The 16,637-nt window shown below is 35.5% G+C and overlaps 1 protein-coding gene and 1 long non-coding RNA gene across 2 annotated transcripts; both read right to left on the reverse strand.

The window, feature by feature from the left end:
• Positions 1 to 4,103: 4,103 nt before the first annotated feature.
• On the reverse strand, positions 4,104 to 5,246 carry LOC116164005. The gene has a single exon (XM_031478133.1). The coding sequence runs from the start codon at positions 5,244 to 5,246 to the stop codon at positions 4,104 to 4,106; it is 1,143 nt and encodes a 380-aa protein (XP_031333993.1).
• Positions 5,247 to 14,683: 9,437 nt separating this feature from the next.
• On the reverse strand, positions 14,684 to 16,637 carry LOC116164479. Its single transcript, XR_004143911.1, has 2 exons — positions 16,527 to 16,637; positions 14,684 to 16,226 (listed from the first exon to the last, which is right to left on the reverse strand). It is a non-coding gene; the product is annotated as an uncharacterized LOC116164479 (long non-coding RNA).

Consider the following 16,637-nt stretch of genomic DNA (forward strand, 5'->3'; position numbering starts at 1 on the left):
AAAAATGCTGGAGGAAATAGATGAATAGGTAGAAACAAGGATAAACTCGAATCACCAATCCATGGAATTGAGTCTAAAAGGGAAGATAAGAAGATCAAAAAATGAAAAGACGCGAAGCGAAAGGGAGATACAGTTATGGAGTTAAGAGATACGGTGGAACTGTACTAGAGGAGCAAGGAGAAGTAATAGGAAGGTGTACAGGTGAGTGGAATAACATATAAGAAAATATTAAGCAATAGCGTAGAAACAAATAATTGAAGGGGTGGGGAGAGAAAAGTGGTGAGACAGAAACTGCGCGGAAGAGAGAAATAGATATAGAGAAATGATGGAGGGAAAATAGAGGAGAAAGAGGTGAAAGAACAAAAAAATACAAAAGAAAATGTAAAGAAAAAAGATTTTTGGAAAGTGGTAAACAGACGAAAACAAGAAATATAGAACAAGCGAGAGGGAAATACAATTAGAGGAATGGAAACAACACTGGATCTAGGTACTACAAAGAAAGCAAGAGAAAGCGGAAGCTATGGAAGAGGTAGGAAGAGTGGAGATGGAGATGAGATATCAAGAGAAGAGATCGAGCAGCAACTAAAAAGACTGAAGAAAGGGAAAGCGGCAGAGAGAGAGACGTGATAGGAAAATTATAGGGGAATCACGATAATGACGACGACCTATTCTACACAATGGTACTGAATGAAAGATTAGAAAGCACCGTTTGACAGAGTAGAAAGGGAAAGATTATGGAAGATGGGAAAATAGACAAGAACAAGAAGTGGCATCACGATTTTGGCGTATGGAATCTGTGCAATGGTACTGAATTACAAATTAGAAACAGAGATGGAAGAGAAGGGGATATTGGAGGGAACACAAATGGGTAGAGTTTGACAGAGTGGAAAGGGAGAAAGTACGGAAGATGAATATGGGAAAATATGCAAGAAGTTAAAGAACAGAATCAAGTAACTATTTGGAAAAACGAGATTAATCCACATGGGAAGAAGAAAGATATGGTCCCTAACATACACGTACGACGCAGTAATAATGGCAACATAGCAAATAATGGGAGAGGTATTGGAAAAGGAAAGGAATGGAGAAATTATGTATTGAGGGTACGAAATGCAAAGACAACTAAGAAATTGCGCAAAAACAACTAAGAAAAAAATGGGGTGGTGATTTCAAGAACAATTTCAGAACAAGAAAATACCTGCTCGATACAATGGCGAGAGGGGTTCTCGCCTACGGAGCGGAGATATGAGGATGGAAGGAACGGGATGAAAATAGGCCTAAACAGAAGGACACCAAATTTTATTTTAGAGGAGGAAATAAAAATAGAGAAGATAAGGATAGCGTCGGTATGGAGGGCGCTATAATATTCGAGGAAAGGTGTGAAAAAAGGCGAATTGGTATAAGAATGCTTGACTAGGATGATGAGCACAAAAGGAATGGGGTACGAACAAAAGAGAAAATATTATGAAAGAAATGGATACGGATTAACGTCGAAAAGAGGAGATGAGTAGGAGAAAAGATGGAAAATAGGCTGACAAAAAGCGAGAAAAAGAGAAGAAATTTTTAGTTTCGGTTACAATTTCTATTGTAAAAAGTGTTGATGTTTGGGCATCTAATAGAGATTGATGGTAAGTATTCACTTTCGTTTTTGAGTGAATCGTATGATAAAAAACATTTTCCCATTTCGTTCGTTCTTTACATGCCCCTTGTTAGCATTACTGTATTACATTTGCAGTTGCTGTAAAAGTATCCTTGTGTTCTAGATTAGTTACAAGCTCTTAAGGTAAGCTGTCGCACGTTGGTTACATAAAATAATAATGGGTAATATCTTAAATTATCCAAATTAATCCAGTAGACCAAACACTTTCATATTACCTTACGGCACATTCTTTTACAACATAAAGTTGGCGCAGTACAATTAATTCCATTTAATATTTATGGTTATCCTTTAATAGCATTTTTAAGGTTTTATACGTTTTACTTGAACAAAACGTAGCTGCCTACTGTAAGCTGCTTAGTGTTATAAAAGGTCAGAGCAATTGTCTCAAAGTTTTTGCTTTTGTTGAGTTTCAATCGAATTTTGTACGGCAAGTGTTGTAACTTCAGGAAAAAAATGCAATTAAGTAATTAATCATCACAAGACTAAAGCTTCGAGAGGCATATTATATATTTTCATTTATTCGGCTCTAATGGACCATTTTGTTTTAATGATATATTGTCCGATATTTTCAATAAAATTTGCATAAAAATTGATCTCCGTTCAAAATGATGCCCTTTGCACCTAACTGTTTTTAAGATGGGGAATAAATATCCACACGTCTGTATAAACGCTGAAACTATAAACCCGGTTAATTGATTTCATTCTCAACAGTCTAACCACATTATAAACTTTTCTAGGGAAATGTCAATAAATTGCTAGTTTTATTTCATTGTGGTTGGAGTAAAAACACGACAGCGATGGTTGACCCGATTGGCTCGAGAACCACTCATTAAACTTTGTTCTTTCTCCAGCACTAGAAATAAAATACCGAAAAAAAGCGAAAATACGAGAAAGCAATGTAAGACAATTAAAGTCTATAACGCTCGTATTTTCTTGAGCTTACAACAGAATTAAATTTCATATTAAATGCAATTATTACACCAGTGTTTCTAAATTAAGTCCCTCGACAGGTAGGGAGTTCTATTTAATTGGTATTTAATTAAGATTGTAAAAACACTCCAGTAGCAGAATCTAGTGGACTTGGAAACATTAGTAGTTAGATGATAAATTCACAGTTACCTATTTCTATGTTTTGTACTCGTAAACCTAACCAGCACGATTTCGAACTAAGCATCAAGCACCCTATTGGTAATGAGATTATTTAAAGGCGAGTTTATGCTCACAAATAATATTAAATAAAAATAAGAAAAATAATAGGAAATAAGAATAAGAATGTAAAACAATAAAAGTTGCAAACTTCCAACTTAAGAATAAGAACCTGCGAATAAGCCGTTATGATGGACGATGAATAAGGTTAAAGGCAATCTCTTGCATACTGCAACTATCAGCAAGATATCTTTTAGGGGACGAACACTATAACGCTTTACTGGCATTCGTCGTTGCACCCGTCGACGATTCATTAACAATAACGATGAAGAAAAGCGTCAGTAAAAGAAACACCTCTTCAAAATATGGCTTAACTGCTACTAACTTACCAAAGAGTATAATACTCTTTTGTCAACATTTAACCGCCAAAAATACCACTGACAACAAACCCTGTGAATGACACCTATAACTGAAGCTTTTTACAGGGATCTAGTTTCATGATAATTTCTTATTTACTTCAGTATAAACGGTTACATTTGCTGTTATTTTTATTCTTATTTCTTATTTTTGAATTCTTATTTTAATTTTTGTTTTTTGTGAGCATAAACTCGCCTTAAAATTATGTTATTTACATTGCATATCGGAGTAAAATGTAGAGTCCGCTGGCTTTAAACGGTTATTAAAAAAAAAACTACCCAACCGATTTTTATCAAATAAAGCGTAATATAATCGTCAACTATTTCTACGTTTCCGTACGTAATGTCATATTTCTTGTTAAATTTGGGAAAATGTGATAGTGAAATATGTACGGGAAAGCGCGCTTTTTCAATGAAAGTATACGAACTCAGAACTTTAGGATTTAATTACAAAAAAAGTATTCACTCAAATGGGATAATGTTTACGTATGTGATAGAATACACCTTTAACTATACGTCGATACATTTTTATGCATTTCTGTATAATTACGCAAACGTAACAGCGATAAAATGACAGACGCGTTTATTCGCTTATTATAAGATACACTTTAAAAACTTTTGTTCATATCGATAAAGGACAATTACAAATGATATGATCACGGAATAGAATCAATGACAAAAAAATGTGAAGGGCTGCAGGAATTAATATATTTTGAGCGAAAGAGATAAACGCAATACCTCGAGCGGTGTTGGGGGAAGGTCATTTAATCGCAAAGTTGTACCTTGCAGCAACGTTTCGTATAAAGCGGCACACACGCTAAGTACACGGTTAAGTAATATAGCATGAAATTGTTATTTTGTATTAATCAGTCAACTCATATACATTAATTATCATCATTATCGCTATGTTCTTCGAGATCATCTTCATCAAAGTCGATAACTGCGTCATCACTATCCTCGTCGTTGAGATTTATTACCAAAGGTTCTATGGCGACATCTATTAAATTCTCTTTTTCTCGGTACATATCTTCTACTTTCTTGGCATGGTGAACACAATTAGCCCAAACGCTTTTTGGCACATCTTCCAATGTTGCTTTGCAGAGGTCTAATACGTCTTTAATTTTGAATGTTGTGTTTAGCTTTGCAACTTTATTTTTGACATACGCCCATATCAATTCAATGGGGTTGAACTCACAATGGGCTACTGGAAGCCATAAAAGCTTCACTTTATCCTGTCGAACATCGTTTACCACTTTCTCCAGAAAATACTGTTTTTTGTAATTGTACATGCGAGATAATTGCAAAAGTGAAGGCCTTGTCATTTGATCGAATGTATCGAAGTGTTCTGGTACCTGAACTTTTCGCTTATTTAACCATTCAATTATGTCTGCTTTTCTCCATGCAGTTGTTGGGTTTCGAAATTCAGGATTCAACATTGTACGGTAAGGTGCTTGATCAAGTACAATAACTGACTTATCGGGCATCACCCCCAAGACATATCGTAACCATTCCTCAAAATGCTGTTTATTCATTTCGTCATGATAATCTGCTGACCCTTTCTTCCCAATGAAGCATTTGCTACATCCTGGTAAAAAACCGTTTTCGTTGCCGATGTCAAGTATAATGATCCGTTGCCCAGCTCCAGAAGGTCGTTTGATTCCACCCCTGTACCCATTGATTTCTTGAATGGTTCCTCGATATTGGTTAAAGCTGTCGCGGTTTTCCGGGGTTATATATTCCACCCAACCAAATTTTTTTGAATGGTTTGCGCCACACCATGTTTCGTCTGTAAAAAATAGATTCCAACGCGTTTCTCTATATCTTTTGATGGCGTATAGATATTCGGCTCTTTTAGCAGCTATTGCATTCACTTCCATTAAAATAGGCCTGTTCTCCAATTTGCGATAGATAAAATTTATATCTTTTACCCATTTTTTTACTGTGGTGCTGCACACTTGCGGAAAATCTGGACACTCGTCTTTCAGTCGTTGATCGAGTTCGGCTATGGTTGGAAACCGTTTTTCCATATAAAAATTTAATATTTGTCGTCTTATAACGCCCTTCATAAAATCATCGATCTCTATTTTAGGTCTACCACTTTTTGGTTTTGGTCCTGAAACTATACCACTGATGCTTCATTGGACACCCTTTGAACTGTTTTTTCGCTAATTCCCAAGCATTGCGCAGTTCGTTTTGTTACTTGATTGAGCCGAACTCGATCTACACCATTCATTTCTTCTTCTTCGAAGAACCTTTTTACCTTCACAACAATCTCTTTAAACTCCACGGACACATAACGAGGCATTTTATTATTTATTATAGATATAGTGGTACGTCGTGACAACTAAACTGTTAATGTAGTTCTGGATGAGCAATGGGCCTTTATATATTTGAATGTAAGAAAATATTATGAACCACAATCCATTTTTCTGGTTTTGAATAATATATATGTTTATCAAACATGTGTTCCTGTAGGTACCCACGAAAGAATAATAATGACAATTTACATTACATTGGCCATGGCCATCTGTGGTTATTGTATTGTAACGCTCCAGTTAAACAAAACATGTTTGCCGCACATCACACATGAAAACCGCAGGTTATTATTCATCTTGTTTCGTACGTAGAGTATTGGCTAATTTACACAAAAACAAACATCCACAAGTTGTTTTCAGACAATATGTACGCATTTATGACGTTGGTATTTTATTCATCTTATAAAAAAAGAATGAAGTCGTTTCCTTCAATAATAGCTGCGTTGCAATGTTTTTGCTTTTCCGCTAATTACGCAAAAAGGGAACAAGATATTTCCATAATTTTTTCTACAATAGCTACAGCAAGAATTGGGTTATCCGAAATGTATGAATTTTCGTGGAAAAATAAACTATTTATGGACCTGTACAGTTGAGCATCGCGACAAATCACGCATTTTAGAGTACTTTTTTGTGAGGAAAATTCGATAACGTAAAAAGTCCTGTAAGCAAAAATTTACAATTTACGTATGTTAACAACAACTTACCAATTGATACGTTCCAAAAATTTCATTAATATCGGCTCCAGCGATTTTGAGATTTGAGCCTTCAAAGTGAGCGGACTCTTACATTTTACTCCGATTAGTAGGTACCCTAAATTGTATAAACACCATGTATATTAATCTTCAACTTCCCCTTAACAAATGATAAATCTAACCCGCAGTCAAAATAGGATAAAAATGAATTAAGCTAAAGGAATTTTCCACCCGCAATTGCTATAAACGTAGTTGAAGCTACATTATCTGCGAAAGTTCTACGTATATGAGAAAGCATTATATTTATAAATGTGTTATCTTTAACAAATAAACGTTATAGCTATCCCTAAATGAACCTAATTGAATTATTAACTCGTGTAAAAACAAAACAGAGGCCCTGCCAATTCAAATTTATAATTTTAAATACCCACCAAATCGACAGCTAGTGACAAACAATTACCCTACACCCTACCCATGCAATGATAAATTTTACCAAGAAAAATAAAAGAAAACATTAACCCACATTGTGAACCACTAGATACCCTCAACCTACTTTTAATCCTGCTGAGTCGACTATCAAATCTTTCGCGAGTGAGTTCATACCGGGGACGGCACTCCGACTTACAGCGCTCTCCAAATCTGGCTTCGTATGTGCGTTGCTTACCTTCCAGTCGTAGGCTGGTTTTACTGTAGAGTTTGCTGTGTAAACAATGTCAGGTTGGGACGTTGAGGTTTGGATCTAGGCATTTGGAATGAATCCGGGTGGTGTAATTATTAATTAAGTGCTCATTACAATTCATGCTAATTAATTTCGTGGGATTATTTACGAATAAATACAGAACGATTTTCCGAATATAGCCTGTAGTCAAGGTCATGTCTGTTTATTTCATTGTAAAAGACAGAGTATTTCAATTTTCGCTCTCAATTTGTTCTTTAATGCATTTGTGACAGCTCTGGCTGATTAATTAGGTGTTTCGTTTATTTATTATTTTATTTTATTTTATTATCCCTCTCTTGTTTTGGGTCCTCAACAGGCATGCGCTCAATTACAGAGTGACCCGCATAATGCTATTTAGAGGTGCCTCTGCAGAAGGTCTTAAGATGGTCTATACTACTCCGGTATTTAGCTTACGAATTAGGAAAACTGCAGGAAAACCTAATTCGGAGTAGCCGGTAGAATGCTCGGAACTGGTCTAAGGTAGTTTCCATCTCCGCCACAGATGAAAAATTCACCTTAACCCAGGTTCGAACACCCGACCTTCGGATTTATAACCCAATGCTCTTACCACTGAGCCATAAATTTGAGAAGAGGTTAATGTTGTCTAAAGTTAAGGTGGCTTTTTAATATTGTAAAAAATTGTTTGTTGTTGTAGAAAATGTTTTATTTTAGATAAGATAATTCGAAGTAAAATTGGTATACATGAGAAAATTCAAGCGTCTTGTCGCAAGCTGTTAATCGGTTGATCGAGTTACTAAGAGTCGTTAAGTGGATGACAAATCTGGAGGGAAGTCCGTTTAAATACTGGAGTATGTCAAAATTGTTATTCATGCACCAAAATCGTTGGGAGAAAGACTAAGAGCATTATCTCATCAATGCCCAAGACATGAATTGATGCATTTTTGTTGACTATATCTATATGTATCTTAGAAGTCTCAAATAAATGGTCGTTAAAAAAGTTGTGGTAATAGTGGTAATACTGAGGATCCTTCGATATTTCGTTGAATCGGTTTATTTAGTGGAGTTTTGCGCCGATATTAACAACACATTTCTCTGCTGTCGCAAGAAAATTAATGTTTTATGTTTCGTCCACAATCGTTATCGATATCGCTATTTTTATTACATTAACTTCTGCACATATACAAGAAATCAACAAAACTGTCACCATGAGCTATATGATAAGATCAAAACATAGTTTTTAATGCGAGTGAGTGCGTTTTGTGTATACATTTGCTCATCTTGCAATTGAATGGAATTCAGATATAATACATTGAATGCCCAGCCTGCCACTGCCGGAAATTCTCCTTTTTAAAATTGTCCAAATGTCATAGAATTTGAGAAATTATTAATCTTAATGTAAGTACTCAACTAGTCAATGGCTATATGATAATCGACTCATTGCTGTTCAACAGATTGTAAGATGGGGTAGGTATTCTATCATTTGCATAGGTACATAGACATCCTTAGTTACGCTTACTACTTACGGGTATATATGAAGTCCTTCAGAATTTAAAACATTAAAAATGAAAATTGTTAGATTCCCTTGAACTTGCGTATGATGTGATAAAAGTTCCAACGTAGAGTCTCCACTTAAACGTGCCTAGGGAATATTAAGTCTAATATTCGAAAAGCTTCAACTTCTATTCGGATAACGATACCGTGCTTCGTAGCTTATCTGGCTAATCCAATGAAATTTTTATTCGTTCGAAAGGTCTTTCTGCAGATGCAATTGCTGCTACCAAAGCAATTCCAAGCTACTTATGTAGTAATTAATTGACCTGGCCCGCGATGTGTAAAACTCAGGTACATCCACCTCCTACCTAAAAACTATCAAATCTAGATTTTGCGTAATAGCAATGCGTTGCAGTTTTATCATATATATTCGAATGAACGATTCCCTCAATCCTCCATTTTTTTCTTTTGTACATTTTCACAATGCGAATTCCAATTTGGCTGTTCTTAACGGTGCCGTATATTAAAATCAATACCGATTAAATTTGGAATGAGAATATAGGGGTAAAACAAAGTACAGCTAACTTTTTTGAGCGGTTAAATTAAATCCATGGCGATGACGTACTTTTATAAATTCGGACTCCATAGTTTGGTAAATATCATATACTTAGCACCTTTCTTTAGTGACTAGTTTTACTTGCACTGTCAATACCCTCTAGTGGAAATGTGGTGAGATTTTAACCAAAAACGAAATTAAGAAATATAAATTTGAAAATATTCAATTCAAAAGCATTCCTACCCTACGTTTGAAGCATCTCAACTCGCTTTATTACCTAGAAGTCGACATGGTGTAAGGCGGAAAAAAAGGGCGGCAAACAGGACCGGATCTACATATTTTGCGCCTATGGGCTCCTCGAAATCGCCCAACCAATTAAAGTCATTTTATACCCCAACCAAAATTATATTTTACTTTTACTCTTTACGATTTTCTTTCTCCTAATTTGCTCAGATTGATTTAATTGATACTTAGTAAAAACATTTTTTATATTAATTATGAGATTTATAAAGTGTTAGTGTAATATCATATCTGTTGTTTGAACTACAAACAAATCACTGTTTCATTTATAGAGAAATTTATTCGTTTTTAGCGCATTTCCACATAAATAAAAAAAAATGGCGTTTGATTTTTCTTTATTCCAAGCGCCTATGTATCAAATTTCATTTAAATACTTTTATAAATAAAATTCGGTTTATAAATGGTCGAGATGTGAAAAGGGCAATGTGAATTTTGAATCGATTCGATTCAACTTTGGGCATTGCGTATTATATGGCTAAAGCTATGCCCATATTGAATTTCATGCAGTTGAGGTCATAACTAACGGAGATATCAAAGCGATCGGATATTTCTAAACAAAGTTATCGTTCACACGGACAGATAGATGGACAGACAGACAAAGCAACAGACGGACATACCAACAGACGGACGACAGACAGCAATACAAAATTATAAACGATCTCTAGGATCGTTAATAAACGTCAAAAGTGTAAAATTATGGAACATGTAAAAAATGGTTTTTTGTTTTTTTACCATAACTTTTTTAGCAATAAACGCAGAAAAAATTCTTTCCTTGGTGCAAGCCTCGACACCATAACGAACCAAATAGCGAAAAAAGTAAAACAATAGCTCTTAAGATAAAGAACTAGTGGCGTCCCACCGAATGCTCGGACGGACAGACGGACGGACAAAGTGGCCACAATAGCGCATTTTTTTATTTCTGTGGAAATGCGCTAAACAATGAACGCGGTACAAGTGTAAGAATTGAGTGTGGCAAGACCTCAACACCTCTTGATAGATCATAGTCGTAGAAAAAATAGTGTATGAAATTCTCATTTAATGGTTATTAAGACACTCGTTTCGCAATTCTCATTCTCGTGTCTTAATACCAGTCATTGAATGCTCATTGCATAATATATTATTATTAAATTGGACATCTTGGATAATGACAGCGTACCTCAAATTTTTCAAAATAAAGACTTTAATTAACCACTAATCATCACAGGTGTAGTGTTTGAGGAATTGATAGATGCCTTTCATTTAAAGAAAGAAAAGAAATCTTACAAAATGGGGTTTTGGAGAAGGGAGAACATCTTGGTGGATTTTTCTGTGATTATCTCGCGGAATTTTGGCATAGTTTTTGTGCAAGACGTATACGAATGGAGGTATTTACAAAATTCCAACCTCCTCGGAACGATACAAATGTTTCTTGAACCTGAATATAGGGTGTAACATGTTTTTAAACTATTTTTGAACACCAGTGGCGTGTTGTATTCCAGTGGCGTATCAAACTTGCATTTTTTTAAAATGGTACACCCCATTTTTTTTACTGATTTGGAGAGTACTTGAGTGAGTACTTATTTTTTTAAGTAACTTTATTTTTTTTAGGTACTTTACCGAAAAAATAATTGCTTGTTTGGGGTTACATGAGTATCTACGCTGGGAGATCCTGACAGAACACATCCAGATCCACAGGCGTTTCAAAAGGTGTTGGATAAATTATAAATTTATAACTACTGGGAGTACTAATTTCACGCACACTAATATGGCGATTGTCAACAGCTGCCCCGAGAACTTTCAATTCATTGTCTTCCGCCAAAACCGGCGTCCGTTTAACTCGCATTGCTCGTTTTACACTCCCAGTAGCTGTAAATCTATACAACACCTTTTGAAACACGCGTGTATCTGAATGCGTTCTGTCCAGAGACTTGTTCAAGTCTCTGGTTCTGTCAGGCTCGGGATATCTCCCAGCGTACACACTAATGACGCCAGCAAAACATTCCGGTAACCGTCTCTAAGAATAAACACTATATCAACCATCCCTGCTTGAATTTGGGACATTTTTGCAACGTTGATTAATTGTGAGAATTGAACATCTTTTGTTTCATCATGGCAGTATTAATAGGGTTCGGAACTAGGTTCGGAAAATAAAGATTTTTTTACAAGTTGGCGTTTCGACTTGGTTTTTTTCTGAAATTTTCTTATGGAATGGTGGTTTTCTTTATATTAGTGGAAAAGTTGTAGTTTTGCCTACCCAGAATTATAATGTGTTTAGGGGGGTGTCATCAATTTTTAAAAACTATGACATTTGGTGAAGGTCAATCAAACATTTAATTTTTTTGGATAAAATACCTAAAAAAAATTATGTGACTATGGAAGAGGTCTTAACCTACGTCTCAGTTCAAAACTTAGCCGCCTACCCGATTTAGTTTCTCGCAAAGCAATTTCGAAAAACTAAAATTTTGACGAAAAAAGGTTATAACAGCGAAATCGTTAAACATGTAACATAAAAAAATAAGTATTTTTCAAGTACATTCCAAATCAGTAATAAAATATGGGGTGTTCCATTTAAAAAAACGCAAATTTGATACGCCACTGGAATACAGCACGCTCCTGGTGCAGATCAAAAATATAATATGACGGTATTGTGTACAATTTTTTTCGGTATCTTTTATGGTAAAGGAATTATGATCAGAGGGGTTTTAGGTGCTACACCTTGTATATGGTAGCATCACGTGCGATAAAATAACTAACTTGGTTTCAAAACCAATCGATAACTATTTTGGTTGAAAAGGCATAGTTGTCTTTAGTTTTTATTAAATTAGTAATTCCTGTTAAGGCGAACGCATTTTAGCGCATTTCTACAAAAATAAAAAACGCGCTATTGTGGCCACTTTGTCCGTCCGTTCGTCCGTCCGCTCGTTCGTTGAGATGCTACTAGTTCTTTATCTTAAGAGCTATTGTTCTACTTTTTTCGCTATTTTCGTCATGGTGTCGAGGCTTGCACCAAGGAAGGAATTTCTGCGTTTATTACTAAAAAAGTTACTGTAAAAAAACCAAAAAACCGTTTTATACATGTTCCATAATTTTACACTTTTGCCGTTTATTAACGATCTTAGAGATCGTTTACAATTTTGTATTGCTGTCTGTCTGTCTGTCTCTTAGTATGTCCGTCAGTTCCGTTGTCTGTCTGTCTATGTATCTGTCCGTATGAACGATAACTTTGTTTAGATGTCCGATCGCTTTGACATCTCCGTTAGTTATGAACTGAATTGCATGAAATTCAATATGGTCATAGCTTCAGCCATCCTAATACGCAATGCCAAAAGTTGAGTGGAATTGATTCAAAATTCACAGGTGCCCTTTTCCCATCTCGACCATTTATAAACCAAATTGCAAACTTTTTTAATTATACCTAACAGTATTTAAATGAAATTTGATTCATAGGCACTTGGAATAAAGGAAAATTTAACGCCAGTTTTAAAATTTGGTTTTGCGCATGTGCAGTGCCCACTTTTTTATTTATGGAAGCATTTAAATGACATTTGATACATAGCCACTTGGAACAAAGGAAAATCTATAGTCCAGGGAATAGAGGGTTTTAGCATGCAAAATGAGAAGTAGTTCCAATTTCTTTTGCATGTCATAGACAGTCATCTGGTGGTTAAGAATCTAAGTTTTCGACCTCCCACCCCTTGTGCTTCCCCCGTACCACCCCCAAAACCCCTGAAATTTGGTTGGTTTCTTAGTTTTTCAAGAATATCTTTTTAATAGTTCACTTTAGACAAAAATATTGTTATCAGAAATTGTAAACCATAAAATTCTACACAACTTTGATATACACTACTTTTTTGTGAAATGTTTATTAAAAAAGATATAGAGCTTGAGAGTTGGTTATATTTTTAAGAATTCTGAAATTTCTATGTAGGTGTTTTAATCAAATTTCATACTTTTACACTATAATTAAGAGTTTTATGAGAAAATATCTTGAATTTATCGTGGTATAAATCCCCCTACCCTGCACCCTTACCAAAGGGGATGCATAATAATGAAATTTGCAACCCTTGCTAGTGAGGATATTTGAATTACTGTGAGATTATAGCCCTTTCTAATATACTTTTGAAATGAAAAAATTGGCTCACTTCAGTTCAGTTTCCCCCCCCCCCCTGCGCGGAAGAAATAGATATTTAAACGCTCTTGTGGCGATTGTGAAGTTAGTCAGAGAATACAACGCTTATTACATAATATTTTCTATTCCTCTTAAATATCTATTCTCAGCTCGGTTGGGGGGAGGGGGGGGGGAGGATGAAGGGCATGAAGGATGAAGCTGAACTGAAGTGAGATAATTTTTTGTTTCAAACGTATATTAGAAAGCCCTACAATCTCACAGTGATTCAAATATCCCCACTAGCAAGGGTTGAAAGTTGAATTATTATGCATCCCTATTTGGTAAGGGTGCAGCGTAAGGGTATTTATGCCACGATTTTATAGTCTACAATTTCTGATAACAATATTTTTTTGTAAAATGAACTTATAAAAAGATATGATTGAAAAACTAAAAAACCAACCAAATTTCTTTGGTTTTAAGGGTGGTACGGGGGAAGCACAGGGGGTGCGAGGTCGAAAACTTGGATTGTTAACCACCAGATAGTCTTTCATGACATGCAAAAAAAATTGGAACTACTTCTCGTTTTGCAGGAAATGGTCCATTTTCAGTCTCTATTTCCTGGACTACTAACGTTAGTTTCAAAATTTAGGTTTGCGCATGCGCAGGGCCAGCATTGAAATGACATTCTTCTTATAAACTGAAATTGAAGTATCACGTCAAAAATGGATTGCACCTATGTAACGCTATCTTTTATATTTGTGGCCAGATTGTTTCGATTTTAACAGAAGTTGCATCTTACAAATGGGAAATGAATGCAAGACTTGCATTAGTGGAAATGCGCTTTTTGTAAATCGTTTACGATTACTTTTTAACTTGTTTAATAATTCAGTGAAATATAAAACATAATCTACTGCTCACTACCCTATCTATCAAACGTTTAAGTTGGAACTTAATTTGTTCTCTGTCAGTTTTTAAACTAAAACAGAATGGCGTTAAAAATTATCGCGTCGGTACACACCTTGCAAAACAATTAATTAATAAAAATAACGATTTAGCGCACCATATCGCCTGAAAACTTTTAATTGAATCTTTCTCATTATTCGCCGTACCTGCCAACAAAATAAGTCATTTATCCTTCATCTCTGCTTATCGAAACCGCTCGTATGCCAAGAATTCGAATGCGGGAGCGTTTGAATTCAATAAACACCCTCGTCTCCGTAAAAACGGGAACATCCAGACGCCAGCATTATAAGATGAGTGCAATGAGCACGTGAAGGTATGCGGTAATAAACTCTTCGGGATTTCGAGCCTGATACGAAGACATAACGAGAAAAATGTCAAAAGCAGAATTAACTACTACATCAAAGTATTTATTAATACAGGATATTGCGTAGGTACGTCGCGTCGCTGGCTTTAATTATCGCGGAATTTAATTACTCGTATATAAGGTATAGGCATATGCATCGACTAAGGATTATTCTTCTCGGTGTGCTGCTGAGGTTTGTTCCTGCTATTACCGCACTGGTCCAAAACCGGTTATATCACACGACAAAAAAGTTGCAAACAATGCCCAATATTTTTAATTAAAGCGTTCTTTTGTGGTTGTTTTTATTTTATATCAATAAGGATTTCTGAGTAGAGTCAAGATAATACGTTGCATACGACCAGATGAAAGCTTCATCGACGCAGCATAATATCATATAGATTTTGACCAAGGGACATCAAAATTGATATTTATTCACCAATTTCTACGGAAATTGCCCAAATTCATTACACCGATGCCCAACAAAAGAAATTCATGTTTTTTTAGCAACCACATACGTTTCTACGCTTGTCCAACTCAAAGTACTTTAGCGCATCTTGAATTGCCACCTCCAAATGCTAAAGTTGGCACATCTTCGCAAGTCATTTTTATTATTATTGTTACTAACATTTTTACCCAAAATCGCCCTGAAACCTTAATTTTCTAGCCTACTTTCTGTCAGCAAATGTTAGTTTCAATGACAGAGGCAGTACAGACTACGCAAGCTACGTTTCCTGCCACTTGTCACTTTACCGGCCGCACCGTTACTTTACCGGCCGCATTTGTGACTTTTCCAAATGTTTATAATGACTCTTGTGATCACTGATAGATTGACATTAATTAAAAGTTCTATATAAAAATTGAAATTTTATGTTAAAATACGATTTCGGGTAAAATTTAATAAGTACTCGTCAGTAAAGTGACATACCCTGACTCGGAAAACAAAGTACTCGGCCCCCTAAAGGGGCCCCGCACTTCAATATTTCCTCGCCAGTAATGTATCATTTTCTGGACTTGTATGTAAATAACTACCTATCATTGTACTTTTTCCGTAGTTTGGGATAGTCTTGAATTCCCAGTGTTTTGGTGAGCGGTATCTACAATTGTTATTAGGCATTTGAAAGAATCGGAACCAAACGATGCGGATAAAAGTTAGATGCGAAAAATAGACGAGGCTACTGACTAATGGACGCCTTTAAAACAAAGCTTTGATATTTGGTTATTTTTTTAGTTTTCTAGTTGTTCCAGGTAACAGTAACCCATCATGTACTATATTATATGCACTCGGCACATGTTTCTGAAAAAAAGCGGCTCTCTTGGCCTTCATTTTGTAACGAGTGATTGCTTTAGAATTACAAGAGTATTCGAATTTGTATTGTGTTGTATTGCGATAGGGTTTAAAAGGCGGGTGCTGCTGAATCGGTGGTCAATACAAAAAAGGCGGTCCATGCAAAAGCGGCAATGGTTGGACAAAAGTAATCCACAAGCAATTTTTACTTTTCCTTGAGCACTGTGCAAGTAATTGTAGATACAACTTGATCCATCTGATATTTTTGTTGGTTAAAGATGTCTAACCAGTTATACCTGTAATTAGAAAATAATTTTGCAACATGAGCATGCGTGGAATCGCGCTATTTTAACATAATTTACGTTAGCTGCTCGCATATTGAGCAAACTTAATTTCAATTACAAATAATTGACGTTAGCCGAACGCATAATTTTGAGCAGCGGAATTTCAATTAATAGTAATTAAGCTAACATTATAACATAATTTTGCACAGGGCTATATTTTAGGAAAACATTTATTTCGAGACAATTACACACACGCAAGTTTCGTGAAATATAAAGGCTACGGGCAAATTGTTTTATATGTAACTTAATTACCTTGTAGTACTGTGGAATTCGAACTTCATTGACGGTGTACATTTTTTGTACCCACTTTACCGAGTTTCATTGCCCTACTGCCCGCTCACAAGTTAAGAATATCAATTCCTT

Source organism: Photinus pyralis, unplaced genomic scaffold (genome assembly GCF_008802855.1).
Source record: "Photinus pyralis isolate 1611_PpyrPB1 unplaced genomic scaffold, Ppyr1.3 Ppyr1.4_LG2, whole genome shotgun sequence".
Taxonomy (NCBI): Eukaryota; Metazoa; Arthropoda; class Insecta; order Coleoptera; family Lampyridae; genus Photinus; species Photinus pyralis.